General features: G+C 40.8%; 1 protein-coding gene and 1 non-coding gene across 3 annotated transcripts in view; both read right to left on the reverse strand.

Moving 5' to 3' along the window:
- The window catches only part of LOC109920026 (KH homology domain-containing protein 4-like), a 67,627-nt gene that overhangs the window by 3,029 nt on the left and 45,464 nt on the right, over positions 1 to 19,134 (reverse strand). The window contains exons 11-13 of one of the 2 annotated variants that reach the window (XM_020520047.2): positions 13,379 to 13,546; positions 4,567 to 4,673; positions 986 to 1,074 (exon numbers count right to left, since the gene is read on the reverse strand). In XM_020520047.2, the coding sequence (XP_020375636.1) occupies positions 986 to 1,074; positions 4,567 to 4,673; positions 13,379 to 13,546 (364 nt within the window). The remainder of the gene's footprint in view (positions 1 to 985; positions 1,075 to 4,566; positions 4,674 to 13,378; positions 13,547 to 19,134) is intronic. The other variant, XM_048619363.1, reaches the window with a different exon arrangement.
- LOC125482871 lies at positions 7,052 to 7,195 on the reverse strand. Its single transcript, XR_007261840.1, has one exon. It is a non-coding gene; the product is annotated as a small nucleolar RNA SNORA47 (small nucleolar RNA).

Genomic DNA, 19,134 nt, shown 5'->3' on the forward strand with positions numbered 1-19,134 from the left:
TACCGCATGCAATCTCACACATGGGTACCTGTCATTTTATGCCTGCTTGATATATTGAAGGTAGCCCAACAATAGGGGGCACTCAATGATATGTAGAATTGGTTCCAAATACTGAGTTGGCATATCCAGCAATGGTTTCACGGCTAGAAGTTAACCCAAAGGCAGTTGGCTATCTGAAGATTAGTCAATGGAGCCTGTTAGTTACTCCAACTCCCATATAAGCGGAAACCATACTGGAACAGTTCCAGATAGAAGGAGAAACATTATTCCAAGGAGAAATGCATGAAAAAAAGATAATTTCTGACATCATACCACTGAAGCATCCTTCATCCTTTTTTTAAACAATCTATTGCATACACAGGAATATACTGTAGGAAAACCAAGAGTTTTGTATTTTGCCAGTTATCTGTGTAGGAAAGGTCACATCATGCATTGAACGCTTACATACTGCCTGAATAGCAAGTTTAACTTACCTTATGGAGTATATTTCTAATCATGAAAATTTAAAATTTAATATCACGCATTCATAACTCAGCAAGTAAAGTTCCAGGTAAGGTTGCTGATCTCAACTAAGGCAACAAATGTACAGGTGACCTCAGCATCACTGGATGAAGGACAAAGAAAGATGAAGGGTTTGTGAAGACAGAAAAGTCCAGTATGCTTCCCACTTATTATCATGCAGTAGCAACTTTCAAATTTAAATGCATCTGGATGCCTTGACGATACGGTCAGGCTTTAATGATGAATTAACCAGTCAACAATTACAATCTAAGCTTAAGATGGAGAAGTAACTTGTAAACCCAAGCGCCTGTACTTTAGCCCATACTATTCCTTTCATAAGAATAGGGACAAGATGAGAAAATTAGTAAGGAAAAGGTTATTCACATACTTGAAAGACTAATCTTGCATAATCCTGTAAAGAGTATAACATAGATCATTAAAGTGTTATCATGATTTAGTGGATGGAAGTGTGGAAGGTCCTCACCTTGCATGTTTAAGGCATGCAACATTTGCATCGAGGTCTTTGGCATTTCAGAATGATCTCCATGGTTGGACAGCAAGGGCATCAGCTGCCTGTGAGGTACAAAATAAGAACCATTAGACTCTTCAAATATTTGATTACAACAATGCATGGTGCTATTTGTTACAAGCTTTCTTCCTGTTAGTGCAGGATTACTGTAGACCCATTAAATACTGTACTTCATTGGTATTGCATAACTCATGAAAAACTAAAAGTTGTACACTTCCATAATGTCACACATTCTGAAGGAAGATCTTTACAAAAAACAGAATGTGAACACATTTGTACTGAACTTGGGTAAGTGCATTATTTTTCATGTGTGGCATCCTGCTTCAATGGATCTACAGGAGGTTCCTACAACTATTTCGTGTGATAAAGATAGAAATATAGGCAACACAGGAACTAGTCAAGTAGAAATGGAACAAATAAAAAGTTACAGCTGCTTATTCTACTGAAGTTATTTTAGTACACTGACATTTCTAGTGTTGTTTAGCAAGCCACAACAGTCTTGAAGCTGAGAATATTTATGATATTACGTGAATACCACATGAATTAGTTTCTGAAAAAGTGAAGTCATAAAACAAGACATTTAGAAGGTAGACATTAGTTCCTTGCTACTTTCAAAGGGTCATTAAAACAAATTATTCCTGTTATAATTCAGCTGGGGAGATAAGAGTATGCATTACGAAGAGTTTTGGAGTGTACATCTTTCCTTAGTTAAGAGGTCTATTCTAGGTGTGATCTATTGAAATAATATTCAGCTCTTCCAATCTTCCTGTCAAAGCGCATAACCTCACATTCTCCCACATTATACTTTATATTTAAAGATTTTGCCCATGCACTTAATCTGTCTAAATCCATCCTTTAGACCATCATCCTTACCACTGTCCCACATCCTCTTATCTGCGTAAAATCTTGCTTGTCACCTATGAATACTTCAATTGAATCTGCCAACTCCACTATAATTTCAAGCAGTGCTTTCTAGAACATAACCACTTGCTGACTGAAAATATTCTCCCTCATGTCACTTTTACTTTTTTTCCAATTACTTTCAATCTGTGCCCTTTCATGGTTTATCGTTTCAGTTTCCAACCATCTACTCCATCCAGGCTCCTCATTATTTTACATACCTCCAGCAAATCTCCATTTCTCCATGAAATACCATACCATCTTCTGCAATCTGCTGCATAACTGAAGTTCCTCACCCCAGAACATTCCCATGAATCTTTTCTGCAATCTTTGTAATGCTTTCTGCCTTTGAATAAATTCCTTTTTGGTCCCTAATTGGTTCGACACCTTGTTACTGCTGTTTTCATACTCTCACAACTTTTTTTTATAATGTTTATTCACCTCTCCTTTAAACCCTCTATATTCAAACTGGTTCTCAACTGTCCGTTCTACTTGACATGTGTCATAAGCATACTTTTTCTTCCTTGCTTTAATTTACATTTCTTTTGTCATTCAATGGGTTCTGGCTTTGTTTGCCCTACTCATTGCTTTTGAACAGTATGTCTCAACTGTGTTTGAAATACCACTTCTTTGAAGGCAGACCGTTGTCAAGCTGCTGATTTTCCTACGAATCTTTCACAAATGATTCAGCCCAGATCTGTTCTTGTCCCAGTGAAGTTAATTATCCTTGTTCTGAACTGTTCTTTGTTCTTTTTCATAGTCAGCTTTAACCTTACGGTGTTACTATTTAAATATGAGCCACCTGGTCCACCTTATTTCCAAAACTATGCCTACCAGCACCTTTCTTTTGGGACTGAAAATACACTGATTACACACTGGGATAGTAGTAATGAAAATCGCCATTGTAACTACCCTATAGTTTTTGCACCTCTTTAAAAGTTCCTTGTTAATTTGCCCCTCTACAGCCTTGCCACTAGTCGATGGCCTATATATAACGCAATGCAACTGCACTATTTTCATTTCCTTTAGTTCTAGTCAAATAGATTTTATCTTTGGCCCCTTTGGGGCTTTCGCTTTCTCCAGCACTGTAAAGCTTTCATTAATCAATACTGCCACCCCTCACATTTCCTGCTTTTAATTTTCCTGAACGTCTTCCATCAGGAATATTTAACACTTGAGTCTTGCTCGTCTTTAAGCGAGGTCTCTCTTATAGCCACAAAACCACATTTTTAGATGCCAATTAGCATCAATCTTACTTACCACACTCCATGCAGTTACATACATGTACAGTAACCCTCATATAAACTTAATTACATTTTGCCCTTACTCTGATCACACCTCTTAAATATTTCTGTACTAACCATCTTGCAGTATTCTGTGTGATTTGCTATTCCTCTCTGATGCTATCTCTTTCTTGACCAGATTAGCTTAAACCCTACCCCAACCCGAACTTTTTGCAATAACAGTCCCACAATTCACCTAACCCATAAATGTCTCAAGAATCCAAAGCCCTTCCTATTATATCCGGCCAAACATTCATCAGCTTTGAACTCATGTTTATACAACTTACTGCAAGTAATCTATGGAAATATATTTTTGAGATTTTGCTTGTTAAGTTCCCACCTAGCGCCCCAAATTCTGGCTGCAGGACCACATCCTTCTTTCTACCTATGTGATTTGTACCAACATGGACCAAGTACTGGCTGTTCACCCTCCTCCCCAGACACCCTGTAATATTAGTGATTCATGAGATACTATGATACAGAAAAATAAAACAGAGCTAAAACTTCTCAATTCAGCATAGCTAGAAACTGCCAATTCTGCTGATAGACAAGAATGTCTTCTAAAATAAGAATACTGCATTCCAACTCGTCACTGGAATTCAAATTATGCAATTATACTTTCAAGCTCACTTTGTTCACCAGGTGTTCAACCACTTTTAATTAGCATAAAGCATAAAGGTTAGGTCTGGATGTCCTCGATAGCAGTATTCATCAAAAGTGCATACCAGGCTGAGGACCAAAACCTGTAATGCTGAGCTATTTACAAATCCAGCACAGGTTCAACCCTTGGCAGATTCTTATGTCTGTGATGATGACGATGGGAAATGTGAGATAATTTTAAAATCCTTTTCTACTGTACAACTACAAATAGGCAATTCTTGATTACATCTGAATGTCCTTAGTGACAGCACTAGTTTAAACTTTTTAAATGCCTTACCTCGTTGCTTGGTTGAATCTTAAGGTTTTAGTTTACATACTATCTGCAATACATTGTGTGGCATGGATTGCCTTATATCTACAGAGACCCCATGAAACCTGTGATCAACAAGGGGTCAGGGAAATGTCACATTGTATTGTTTGTCCATACAGCTTCAAATGTTCATGTGACGAAAAGGCAAGAGGCGAGAAATATTCTCAAAATATGACACTGTCATGGCTATAATGAGCCTGATCTTAAAAAGAGGTGGAAGCTTTGATCCACCCATCAAAGAGAGCTCTGAAAGTCTCTGGATGATGTTAAACTTGCTTCATTAAGCCCTGCCCCTGAACATCATGGCCAGAAATAATTAGCTCCTATAAGTTAACAGTCTAAAATGAATGACACCTTCCAAATGATAAAAGGAAACTACTTACCTTTCTCTTCCTCTTCCAAAGAGGTCAGAATCAGCAGCTATCTTCATCCCAGATCCCATATCCTGACTGCTCCTAGTACCTAGATTAGTCAAGTGAAATGGTCCGTGCTATGAGTAGAAAAAAGGCCACAGAAATCAACAGGCGTGATTGCACAGAAAGTACAAAACAAATTCGATTACGACTAACGTATACCAATATTAACTTTTTTTTAATGCAAACAGGATTCTAGAGCCCTTCAGAAGTTGGTCTTCAGAATCAGCATGGGCTCTGGTCCTGGCTTTACATGGTCATTGTTGATTGAATGGGTGAACAAACATACAAAACAGCTAATGGCATGCTTTTAAAATTCTAACAACCAGTGTCTTATTTATTAAGAATCCAAAAATTTTGAACGTACATCTCATTTGTTAAAAAGTAGCATGTTCTTCCCTACCCTGATACAGAAGATTAATTTAACAGATTATAAGACAGAGCATAAAAATTTAGTTAGGCCGCATTTGGAGTACTGTGTGCAGTTCAGGTCGCTACACTATAGGAAGGACGTGAAGGCTCTGAACAGGGTGCAAAAGAGGTTTAATAGGTTGTTGCCAGGTTTGGAGTTGTTAGCCATAAGAAGATAGAGAATATTTGTAGCTCAGGTTGTGGATGAGGTTGTAGACTTGCTCACCAAACTGGTGGGTTTGGTTGCAAACATTTCGTCACCCTGCTAGGTAACATCGTCAGTGCACCTCCGGTGAAGCGCTAGTGTTCTGTCCCACTTGTTATTTATATGCCTCAGTTTGTTGGGGTGTTCTGTTTCTCCTGGTTCTGTTTCTCAGTGGCTTGTACACTGGGTCGAATTCAATGTGTTTGTTGATGGAGTTTTGGTTAGAGTACCAGGCCTCCAGGAATTCCCCAGCATATCTGTTTGCCTTGTGCAATTATGGATGTGTTGTCCCAGTCAAATTTGTGTCCCTCTTTATCCGTGTGTAGCGAGACAAGTGAGAATTGGTCGTGTCTCTTAGTGGCTAGTTGGTGTTCGTGTATCTTGTATTGTCGGTTTTCTTCTGTTTTGGCCTATATAGTGTTTCTCACAGTCCTTGAATGGTATTTTGTACATTACACTGGTTTTGGGTATGGGATCCTTTACGTTCGTGAAATGCTAAGGGGCATGTTTCCAAGTCAGAATGGTGAGTGGCTTGAAGGGGAGCTTGCAGGTGGTGGAATTCCCATGTATCAGCTGCCCTTGTTCTTCTAGATGGAAGTGGTCGTGGGTTTGGAAGATTCTGTCTGAGGAGAACAACTTTCTGGGTGTTTTTTTTGAAATTTGGTGAATAGTCTCTAACTACAAAAGATGTCTGACAAATTTGAGGATGATCCCAATTCAAGATCTTGAGAAGAATAGATACTGTTGGTGCAAACAAGTCATTCAATTTGGATTTTGAGCATAGAACTAAATAATGGGAATGTAATAAGCAAACATGATAAAATGCAAATATCTTCCCCAACAGTACTGAATATAAAGAGTTTATATAATCTATCTAAACAAAGACAATATATAAATAAACAGAGGCCTCAGAATATAGATGCATAAATCATTGAAAATGGCAAGGCTGCTTGAGAGAGAGGTTAATCGGAAGTCCTGGGTTTTATAAACAGGGACAGAGAGTAATTAGCAAGCATGCTACACCTTTGTAAAAAGCCTGGCTTGGTCTCAGCTGAGCACTGTGTCCAATTCTGAACATTTATAATGGATGTGAAGACTTTAGAGAGGGGGCGGTTCCAGGAAAGAGGGGCATGCATTAAATGGATAGAGTGGAAAATGTGGAGCTGTTCCCCTTGGAGAAGAGAAAATGAATATGAGATTTGACAGAACTCAAGATCTGGAACTTCAAGAGTAGAAAAGGGGAAATTATTCTTACTGGTAGAAGTGCTAAGAACCAAAGACTTATAGTGACCGACAAAGAACTAAAGTCGACATGATTTTATACAGTGAGTGCTTAGTATCTGGTATTCAGTCTAGGCTTTCAGAGGATATTGGATAATTAACTGTAGAGAAAAGTCTCGCAGGACTATTGAGAAAGGACAAGGGAATAGAATCAGCCAAATTGCTTGTGAGCCAGTATGGACATGACAGGCCAACTGGCTAACCCCTTGCTGTAACCATTCTGTAATTTCAAAACAGATGTTCACCTAAAACAGTAATACTATGCAGGTTAACTTGAAGATGAACAATTAAAATATTTAAATTAGGATTATGAAGAGAGGATAACTGAAAACGCCATAGAATACAATGACTTGTAAACTGCCAAAACTATACAAATTTAATGCTGATGGTGGTAAGAGTGAAAACCAGATAGGCTCCAATATTACTCAATTTTCCATGAATAAATTTATTTCTCAAAGTAAATGTGAAATCCAGAAATATTAATGCATGACCTTTGTAAAAGATGAGTTTGATGGATCCAATAACCTTTTCTGGTCTATGCCTAATACTTTTTACTAAACAGTGTACGCAGTAGTGATGTGCTTTAGCAACAATGACGTGCTGCAGCAAAGTAGAACACACTACTGCATGACTTTAATATGGGAGGTTACTACCAGCAAGTGCAGCACAGTTATAAAGCTACCTCACCTTCTCAATCCTCCAGTGAGTTCACAAATGTGAAATAATCAGTTACTTATAATGTACATTAGAATAACATACCATAAAGTTTTGCCAAAAATAACACAAAAAATTCCGATTATGAACAAATAACATCTCACAAAGTAGTCATCCTTATACGACTGAAAAATTAAAATTCACATTTGAATCAGTCTAATTATAAAATGAGTTTAATTAAAAATCAAATTTGGAAAAGTTTGGATATTCAATGATTTTATAATAACTCTCCATAAACGGCGAGCACATATTGAACTTAAAAACAACTAAGTGGTTTCTCAGGAGGAAAGGTCATGATCTATCACTATACTGTGCTGACAGCAGAGGAAATAGGAATGCATTTTTAAATGTTTCATATTTAAAAGACAATTTCTAGCCATAATCAATGAACTCGCATTTATACAATTTTTTTTAACACACTGAAGAAAAAAAAAGCCCTAGGTGCTTAATTGGAGCAATAGCAAATACATTTTCTCTCAACCACACTGGCTGAAGAAGTAGGTTTTAACTGCTGAAAACAAGGAAAACAGAATATGGAGAGATCTAGGAGGAAATCAAGAGCATGGGCCCCAGCAACTGATAAAAGCACAGCTGACTTTTTAAAAAAATTCATTCATGGCATGTGGGCATTGCTGGCTCGGCCAAAAACTCTTGCACATCCTTACACTGCTACATTCTTGAACAGCTATAAACCTTTGGACTTGGTAAATACACAGTGCAATTAGGGTAGGAGTTCCAGGATTATGACCCAGTAACAGTAAAGGAATGGTGATAAACTTCTAAATCAGGATGCTGTGGGGCTTGGACTAGGGCTTGGTAGGTGTACCCACAGATCTGCTAATCTTGTCCTTCAAAACGGTCAAGGGAATCTTGATTTCCTGCAGTGCATTTTGTAGATGGTATACATTGCTGTCGCTATGCTTTGGTGCTGGATGGAGCAACAATCAAATGTGCATTGACCCGAATAACAATGAACCTCAAGTCTTGCCTGGATACACCCATCCAGGCAAGTTTAGTGTATTCTTGGAGATATTAGTTTCTGGCCAATGGTAACCCCAGGACATTGATAGTAGGGGATTCAGTGGTGGTAGCATGATTGAATGTCAAGGGCTGGAAGCTAAATTGGAACTTATTAGAAATGGTCACTGCCTGGTATTTGTGTGGCAAGAATGTTATTTGCCACTTTTTAGCCAAAACCTGGATACTGTCCAGTTCTTGCTGCACTCAGAGATGGACTGCTTCAGTATGAGGAGTCACGAATGGTGCTGAACATTGTGTAATCATTAGCAAACATCCCCATTTCTGACCTTACAATGGAGAGAAGTCAATGAAACAGTTGAAGATGGCTGTACGTAGGACTCTTCACCGAGGAACTCTGCAGAAGTGCCTGGAGCTGAGATGACTCTCCTGCAACAACCACAAACACCTACCTATGTGCCAGGTATGTCTCCAACCAGCACAGAGTTTCTCCCCCACCCCAACTTTGCTAGAGCTCTTTGATGCTACGCTTGGTCAAATGCAAACTTGATGTCAAAGGCAGTCACCATCAACTCACCTCTCCAATTCAAATGAGTGGTCCTAGCAGAACCCAAACTGGGCAGTAGTGAGTAGGTTATTGCTGAGCAGGTTCTGCTCGGTAGCACTATTGATGACACCTTCCAACACTTGTCAAGAGTATTCGAGTTACTAGATCTGTTTAAAGCCTGTCTCATTTAGCACAGTGATAATGCCACACAGCATGGTGGAGGACATTCTCAATGTGAAGCTAGGATTTGGTCTCCTTGGTGGTCACTGTTACCGAAACGGTTTAGATCAGTTGCATCTGCGAAAGGCAGATTGGCGAGGATAAGGTCAAGTATGCTTCTCCCTCACCACTTGCTGCAGACTCAGTCTAGTCAAAACATCTTTTTGGACTGTTCCACACCAATCTGTAGGGCAGCTCGCAAGCTACTCAGGAGTGGGCATCCATGAGGGTGCTGTCGGACATCAACAGTGGCAGAATCGTACACCAACACATCTTGCAATCTCATTGCCTGGCATATCCCCCACTATAATATATTTATCAAGACGGGATCAACTCTGGCCCAAACAAGAGTGCAGGAGGGCATGCCAACAGCCGCACTAGACATGCCTAAAAATGAGATGTCAACCTAGTGAAGCTACAAACAGAATTATCAATGTCCCAACAGCACAAGCAGCAAGTGACAGACAGAGTTAAGCAATTCCACAACCAATGGATCAGATCCAAGCTCTACAGTCCTGGCATGTCAAGTCTTGAATGGTTGTGGACAACTAAACAACTCACGAGAGGAGGATGCTCCACACGTATCTACATCCTCAATGTTAGGCACATGAGTGTGGCATATGAATACATAAGATAAGGCTGAAGAACTCACAACAACCATCATCATAGTGCCAAGTGGATAATCCATCTTGGCTGACGTCTTAAGTTCCCAACGTTACAGATGCCAGTCCTCAGCCAACGTGATTCTCTCTCAAATGTATACCACGGTCACCTCTGCTGGACCTGTCCTGTTGGTGGAACAGGACAAATCCAGGGATAGAAATGGTAGTGTCTGGGACATAGTCATGCGAACAATCGTAACTCTCAGACAATATCAAGCTGTTGTGCAAATAGTCTGCGGACAGCTCTCCCAATTTCGGTACAAGCCTTGGTAAGGAGGGTTTTGTAGGGTCGACAGGGCTGGATTTACCATTATCATTTCCAGTCCTTGGGTCAATGCCAAGTTGTCCAAACAGTTTCCTCCTTCCTCTAGGTCATTTCAAAGGACAGTTAAGAGTTAACCAGATTGCTGCAGGTCTGGAATCACATATAGGCCAGACCAGGCATGGGCAGTACAGTTTCTTCTCTAAAAGACAGGAGTGAACCAACTGACTATGATTCATGGTCAGCACAAAGATTAGTACTTAATTCAAACTTGTGGTGGGATTCAAGTCCATAACCCTAGAGTTAGTCCTGGGCCACTACATACCAGGGCAGTGACATTGGGGCGGCATGATGGCTCAGTGGTTAGCACTGCAGCCTCACAGCGCCAGAGACCCGGGTTCGATTCTACCCTCAGGCAACTGTCTGTGTGGAGTTTGCACATTCTCCCTGTGACCGCGTGGGTTTCCTCCCACAATCCAAGGATGTGCAGGCTAGGTGGATTGGCCATGCTAAGTTGCCCGTAGTGTTCAGGGATGTGTAGATTAGATGGGTTATAGGGGGATGGGTCTGGGTGGTATGTTCCAAGGGTCAGCGTGGACTTGTTGATCCGAAGGGCCTGTTTCCACACTGTAGGGATTTTATGATTCTATTCTATTCTATGATTATCAAGATATCATCGGACAATTTGAAGAGGTCAGAATATAAGGAGTACACATATTTTCAAAGATTGTATTATAGAGATTAGAGAGATAGACAGTGACAAGGTCACTTGAATGGATAGCCTAAGAACATAAGAAACAACAGTAGCCATAAGCTGTTCAGCCTTTCGAGCCTGTTATCCCCACTGATTAAAATCATCGAAAAATTACTACCTTAACTCCACCATATCCAATACTTCATTGGTATCCAAAAGTCTGTCAGTCTCTGTCTTGAATTACTTAAAAGATAAGCATTCACAGTTATCAGGGATAAAGAATTCCAAAGATTTGCAACCCTTTAAATAAGGAAACCTCTCACCATCTCAGTCCTAAAGAGGTGACCACTGTTCTACCATCCCAGGACACAGGAAGTATCCTGCCAGCATCTTCCCTGTCAAGATCGTTAAATGTTTTCAGTGCAAATACTTATTCGTTTAAACTCCAGGCAACGGAGTCCTTCTCCAAGGTACAGTGGTATACAATCAAGGAGCTGCCCTGGGAGTTCTCAACACTGACTCCAGACATTATAATCCTCATATCCCAGGAATCTGTCTCATGAAATTTTGTTGGACTCCCTCAGACAAATAAAACTTAGCTTGGATACAATAACAGAAACTGTACATGATTCTTTAGATGCAGTCGCATGAAGAAACTATATAACTGGAGCAAGACATCCTTATGCTCATATTCAAATACTGATAGAATTAAAAATTGCATACCATTATTTTCTTGCTGGATCTGCATGCTTACTTTGAGATTATTTTCCAAGGACTTAGGTTATTCTGATAAATAACAATTATCAATCTTTCAACTTTAAAAAAAAATCTATTTTTCCCACCAAAGTGCATAACTTCACAACTCTCAACATTATATTCCATCTGCCTATGTCTTGTCCACTCAATTAACCTGTCTATGTTGCTCTGCAGCCTTTTTGCACCCTCCTCTCAGTTTATTTTGTGTCATAAATTTGTATACGTAGCAACTGTGGATAAACTGCATGCATTCTCCTCAATTAAGTCATTGATGAGACCATAAAATATAGGAGCAGAATTAGGCCATTCTACCCTTCGAGTCTGTTCTACCATTTGATCATGGCTCATACGTTTCTCAACTCCATTCTCCTGCCTTCTTCCCATAAGAGCCCTTACTGATCAAGAACCTATCTCTGTCTTAAATACACTCAGTGACTTGGCCTCCACAGTCCTCTGAGGCAGTGAATTCCACAAATTCGTTATCCTCTGGGTTAAGAAATTCCTCATCAGATCTAAAGAGTCATCCCTTCACTCTTGAGGCTCTGCCATCAGGTCTGTCTTGTAAATTTCCTCTGGACTCCTTTGAATGCCAGAACATCCTTCCTTTGAATACAGAGGCTAAGACTGCTCACAATATTCCGAATGCAGTCTGACCAGAGCCTTATGCAACCTCAGCAGTACGTCTCTGCTCTTGCATTCCAGCACTCTTGAAATGAATGTTAACATTGCATTTGATTTCCTAACTGCCAAGTGAACTTGTATGTTAACCTTAAGAGAATCCTGAACTAGAACTCGCAAGTCCCCTAGTGCTTCAGATTTCTGAAGCCTTTCCCCATTTAGAAAATAGTCTACACCTCTATTCTTCCCACCAAAGTGCATAACCTCTCAATTGCCCATATTGTATTCCATCTGCCACTTTTTAGCCCATTCTCCTAGCCCGTCTACGTCCTTTTCCAGCTTCCCCACTTCTTCAACATGACCTGTCCCCTTCCACCAATCTTTGTGTCATCTGCAAATTTATCAGTAAAGCCCTGTGTTCCTTTGGCCGGATCATTAACGTACAGACTCCTTTGGAACGCCACTAGTCACCAGATGCAATCCTGAAGACCCCTTTATCCCTACTCTCTGCCTTCAGCCAGTCAGTCAATCCTCTATCCATGCTTGTAACTTGCCCCTAACACCATTGGGCTCTTATCTTATTTAGCAACCTTCTCTGTAGCACTTGTCAAAGGCTTTCTGGAAATCCAAATAGATCATGTCCATTGGTTCTCCCTTATTTTAGTTGCTCGTTACCTCCTCAAAAGAATTTTACCATATTTGTCAGGCTTGACCTCTCTTTGAAGTAGCTGTTGTGACTCAGCTGTATTTTACCTCGCACTTCCAAGTACTCTGCAATCTCATCTTAAATAATGGACTCTGAAATCTTAACAAAGTCAGGCTAACTGGCCTAGTTTCCGGTCTTCTGCCTTCCTCCCTTCTTAAACAGGGGTATTGATATTGTTTGTAAATATTTGAATTGATTTTGTAAACAAGAATCAGAAATTTAAAATTGAGGCTTTGCCTAACTAGGACAGCACTGAATAATCAAAGTTGTAGATAACGTGTGACTACTCTCGTGGATTAATTGTTTAATCAAGTATTCAATTATATTTGGTTCTTTTTTTAAAAACAAGAAATCATCATGCCACTTATCGTAACAGTCAGACAACTATTAATAAAGCCGCACAACATGCAGTGAGCATAATTTGTTCACCAAAATTCAACATTATACTTTATTTTAAAAGTATGCAGTTAACTGTTTATTATTAGCCTGGGGAATTCTTCTGGCAGTTTCATCAGAATTTTTTTTAAATTACATATGCCATGTCTTGGCTGTTCTTACAACTTCCAATAAAAGGGGATTGTCCAGTTGGATTATGCATTGACAAGCATGTCAGTCAGTTTGCTCCTTCTCACCTTTTACAGCATCACCTATCAGATCCTAATGCAATTAATTATTTGGTGCAACGTATCAGTGGCTTTTTCTAAACTCACGCATTGTGAGTATACCTACCCGGTATCCAAGAAGGTCTTCTGGTGAATTTGCTGCTCTTTCTTCAGTGAAACGTCTCTTTTGTGGCTGAGGAGGTGGCGGCATTGGGTTACTAGTACCTGTGGTCTGGAACTGATACTCTGAGCTGGACAAAGACACTGGCATTGGAGCAGAGTTTACAGGCTGGACCTAAGAATAACCGACAAATACTTAATAAAACTACAACAATAGACTGACGAGAAATCAACCAACCCAAAAATCTGAAACTGAAAAAACTAACCAGGGCTTGCTTTTATATAAATTAGTCTCCTAAGTAATATGGGTGATTTGAATGTTAATAAATCACTGGGGAGGATGTCCTGTAAGAATCTCCAAATGAGGCCATCTGGGTAGAGTTTGGGGGGAGAAAAGGGATGATTACACTGCTGAGATTATACTACGGGCCTCTTAAAAGGTCAGAGGGAAATACAGGAGTAGATGTGTAGGCAAATGAGAGAGAAACAGGGTTATGTCTGTAGGGGGCTTCAACTTTGCTAACATTAACTGGGATCATCTTACTGTGAAAGAATTAGAGGGGGTGAAATTTTTAAAGTGCATCCAGGAGAGCCTTTAGTGCCAGTATGTAGATACTCCTACTGGAGGTGCCGCAGCGCTAGGCCTAATCCCAGGGAATGAAGCCGATCAAGTGATCAAAGTTTCAGTGGGGGAGCATTTGGGGTTAGAGACCGTAGTAAGTCTGCATTTGGAAAATGGGAGTCTTTTAAAAGCAGTATAGTGAGAATTCAAGGCCAGCTAGTCCTCTAATAGTGAAGGGCTAGGGCAGCAAGTCCCTGGATACTAAAGGCCATTGAGAGTTTAATGAAGAAAAACGAAGCATATGTTAGGTACAGTGCATTAAAAACAAGAATAGGGAGTATAGGAGAAGGCTTAAAAAGGAAATTAGAAAAGCAAAGAGGGGCTACAAAATATCTTTGGCAAATGGGGTTATGAGAAATCACAAAGCTTTTCATAAGTATGTTAAGAGTGATCAGATTACCAGGGAAAGAGTGAGACCCATTAGAGACCACAGGGGCAATCTGTGCATGGAGCCAGTAAATGTGGGTGAGCTCTTAAATGAATACTTCTCATCTGCATTCACAGGAGAAAGACATTATAGCTGGGGATTTTAGCTGAGGTTCTAGAATATGTTATGTCTAATAAGGAAGAGGCATCTGGTATTTTAGTAGGCATACAGATGCATAAATCCCTAGGCCTGATGAGATGCCTCCCATAGCTGCCTGGGATACAAGAAAGGAGATTGCTGGTGCCCTGGCAGATATATTTAATACTTCACTGGCCACAAGTGAAGTGCCAGATGACTGGAGAGGAGATAATGTGGTTCCTTCGTTCAAGAAGGGAAGAAGGGCTAGGCCAAGTAATTACAGACCAATGAGTCCAACATCAGTCATAGGGAAATTATTGGAGAAAATTCTGAAGAACAGGTATTAATCAATACTTGGAAAGATGGGGATTGGTCAGGGATAGTCAGCATGGATTTGTTAGAGGGAGATCCTGGTTGACTAATTTAATTGAGTTTTTTGAAAAGGTAACTAAATATAATGATGAGGGTAGTGCAGTTGATGTGGTTTACATGGATCTTAATAAGGCCTTTGACAAGGTCCCATATGGAAGGCTGGTCCAAAACGTTAGAGCCTGTGGTATCCGAGGCAAGTTGACAAACTGGATCCAAAATTGCCTTATAAATAGTAGGCAAAGGGTGATTGCGCAGGGTTTTTATTGTAATTGAAAGCCTGTGACCAGCAAGGTAGTATAGGGATCAGTGCTCGGACACTTGCTGCTTGTTATGGGCATTAAAAACTAGGACGTGAATGTAGAAGGTTTAATTAGTAAGTCTGCAGATGACACAAAAATTGGGGTGCTGTTGATGGTGAGGATGGTGGCCTCAGGCTACATTTTGATATGATCAGATGGTAAATTCGGCAGGGCAATGACAGATGGAATTTAATCCTGATAAATACACGGTGATGCATTTTGGGAGGTCTAACTAGGGGAAGGATATACATAACGCATAGTAGGTCCCTCCAGAATACTGAGGAACAAAGAGACCTTGGTGTACAAGTCCACAGATCCCTGAAGACGTCAGCACAAACAGGGGTGGTAAAGAAGGCATACGGGTGCTTCACTTCATTAGCCGGGATGTAGAACATCAGGGAAAGGAAGTCTTGTTACAATTTTATGAAACATTAGTTGGGCTGCAGATGGAACAGTGAGCAGTTCTGGTTGCCACGTTATCACAAGAATATGGAAAGAGTGCAGAGGAGATTCACCAAGATGTCGTGTGGGATGAAAAGTCTCAGTAATGAGGAAATACTTGACAGGCTGAGCTTGTTTTCCTTGGGACAGAGGAGCTCGGTGGGGGGTGGTGGGGATCTGATTGAGACATGGAGAGTTATGAAAGGCACAGAGACAGTAGATTGTGAGAATTGCTTCACCATGGCAACTGTGTCTAAGGCCTGAAAACATAAGTTTAAGGCAAGGAGCGAGTCGTTTACAGTAGATCTGCAAAACACTTGACAAAATGACATTCTGACAAAACACCCAGAAGACGGCAGATATCTATAACGTGCTGCCTGAGAGAGTGGTGGACGCAGGTACTCTCGCAACATTTAAGAAGCATCTGGATGAGGACTTAAAGTGACAGTGCACTGTAGGCAATGGTCCACGAGCAGGTAAATGGGATTAGTGCAGTTTGGTGTTTGTTAGTAGGCATAAACATGGTGGACTGAAGGGCCTGCTTCTAAGCTGTATGATTCTAAAAAGGCTAAACACTGCTTTACGTTTAAATGATTCAGTTTTGTAACTTAAATGTATTAACAAGCCAAGCACACTCATGTTATGTGGCTATTTTGAGGTCAAAGTATTTTATTGCATCTTAAATAGGTACTTTGAGCCTCACTTTTAACACACTTCAGTTTGGTATATGGTTTGATTCTTGCTAATGTGACTTCTTTTTCTTTGGAGACCAAAGGCCAGTATGGTCTATTGACAGTAACATCAGTTAACTTGTTTCGGGTCAGAAGCCACAAGACATCAGATTATAGTCCAACAGGTTTATTTGAAATCACAAGTTTTTGGAACGCTGATGGTGCTCCAAGATCACAGGTGAGGCTGTCTTCACTGGTACAGAACGAGGCTATCAGTTTCTGCTTGGCAATTCAGTGTTGTTGCGTATCTTGAAGGTCGCCTTGGTTGACGCTTACCCGAAGATCGTAAGTTGAATGTCCTTGACTGCTGAAGTGTTTCCCGACTAGGAGGGAACATTCCTGTCTGGCGATTATTGCATGATGTGCATTCATCCTTTGTAATTGTGTTTGCATGGTCTCACCAATATACCATGCCTTGGGGCATCCTTGCCTGCAGCGTATGAGATAGACAACATTGACCAAGTCGCATGAATATCTGCCATGTACATGGTGGGCGGTGTTTCCCACGTGATGGTAGTATCCATGTTGATGATGTGGCATGAGGTTGCCATGGCAGGGTTTTGTGGCATTGTATTGATGTCATCCTGAAGGTTTCCACCCTAGCTTCTACATACACCTCTAGCTTCCACCCTAAACATGTTAAAGAAGCCATCCTCTATGGACAAGCCCTGCATATACACAGGCTCTGTTCAGACAAGGAGGAATGTGATGGAAACCTAAAGATGCTGAAAAACGCCCTCATAAGAATGGAATATGATGGTCAACTCATCGATCGCCAGTTCCGACATACTTTAGTGAAAAACCGCAACAACATCCTGAGAAGACAGACACAGGACATGACCAATAGTATACCCTTCATTATACAGTACTTCCCCGGAGCAGAGAAACTATGACATTTCTTCATAGCCTTCAACACATCATCGACGATGACAAACATCTCTCCAAGATCACCCCTACACCTCCACTTCTCACCTTCTAACAACCTTAAACAGCAAACTACCAAGCCTTCAGGGCAACATCGACCACAACACCACACAACCCTGCCATGGCAACCTCCGCAAAACATGTCAGATCACTGACATGGATACTATTGTTACACAAGGGAACACCATACAACACGTACACGGCAGATACTCATGTGACTCAGCCAATGTTGTTTACCTCATACGCTACAGGCATGGTATGGTAGCTTGGTGAGACCACACAGGCACTACAACAATGGATGAATGGACACTGCGCAACAATTGCCCGACAGGAATGTTCCCTTCTAGTCGGGGAACACTTGAGCAGTCAAGGACATTCAGCCTTCGATCTTTGGGTAAGTGTCCTCCAAGGCGGCCTTTGAACTACACAGCAACACCAAGTCACCAATCAGAAACTGACAGCCAAGTTCCGTACCCGCTAAGACGGCTCAACCTTGATCGTGGGTTTACACTGTGCTACATGTAACCCCACCATACTGTTTTGTATCTGTAAAATCTTCTTTACTGTCCTGTTTTGACACCATCACCTTGATAACTTGTTACGATCTCTCTAACTTAATTAGTTTGCAGAGTTTTGGATTAGTTGTTACTTTGGTTAGACCCTTGGCACGCAACACTCATATCTGTCATTTTATTCCACCAATTTGGTTTGTTTCCAGTACCACATTATTTTAATTTTTTGTAATTATCTTTCTGCCTCAATTAGTCGGATTATAGATCATCCCTTCACTTGCTATTCAGCTGCTGACACTATACTCACACCGTTTGACACTTTTGATCACCTGCAGAGAATTATTACTCGACCTGTTGACACTCCACTCACACCATTTGTACGATCTTTCGGTCTCTCCGCCTATAAATTATGTGCCTATGTGCTTCTCTTCACTCCAGCTGATGAAGGAGCAGCGCTCCAAAAGCTTGTGATTTCAAATAAATCTGTTGAACTCTAACTCTGTGTCATGTGATTTCTGACTTGGTCCACACCAGCATCTCCACATCTTAACTTGTTTCGTGACATCAACAGTTATCTATTCTCACATTCTCACAAATAAAAGATATCAGTGGGCTTTCGAATTTTCCACAAATTAAATGCATCATCTGGGGGAATTCTAGATGATAATAATTCACTAAGAACAAAAAACAATACAGCACAGGAACAGGCCCTTCAGCCCTCCAAGCCTGCAGCAAAAAATTTTGCCCTTCCATACTAAAACTGTCTTCACTGACAGGATTCATATCCCTTTATTCCCTTCCTATTCATTGATTTGTCCAGGTGCTTCTGGAATGCTGCTATTGAGTCTGCTTCCACCACCTCCACTGGCAGTGCATTCCAAGTACTCACCACCCTGTGTGTGAAAAACTTGCCTCGCATATCTCTTTTAAACATTCTCTCCTCTTTCCCCCGCCCCCACCCCCCACCACCACAATCTTGAACCAGTGTCCCCTTATAATTGGCCCCTCTACTCTGGGAAAAAGCCTCAAACTTTCCACTCTATCTATGCCATTCACAATCTTAGAAATTTCTACCAGGTCGTCCCTCAACCTCCTGCACTCCAGTGAAAACAAACCCAGTCTAATACAAAGACAGTAAGAACTGCAGATGCTGGAGAATCTGAGATAACAAGGTGTAGGGCTGGATGAACACAGCAGACCAAGCAGCATCAGAGGAGCAGGAAGGCTGATGTTTCGGGCCTAGACCCTTCTTCAGAAAAAATGCAGCACTTCACTTTTTTGCTTCACTTTTCTGAAGAAGGGTCTAGGCGCGAAACGTCAGCCTTCCTGCTGCTCTGATGCTGCTTGGCCTGCTGTG

The sequence above is a fragment of the Rhincodon typus genome, chromosome 3 (genome assembly GCF_021869965.1).
Source record: "Rhincodon typus isolate 14 chromosome 3, sRhiTyp1.1, whole genome shotgun sequence".
Lineage (NCBI taxonomy): Eukaryota > Metazoa > Chordata > Chondrichthyes > Orectolobiformes > Rhincodontidae > Rhincodon > Rhincodon typus.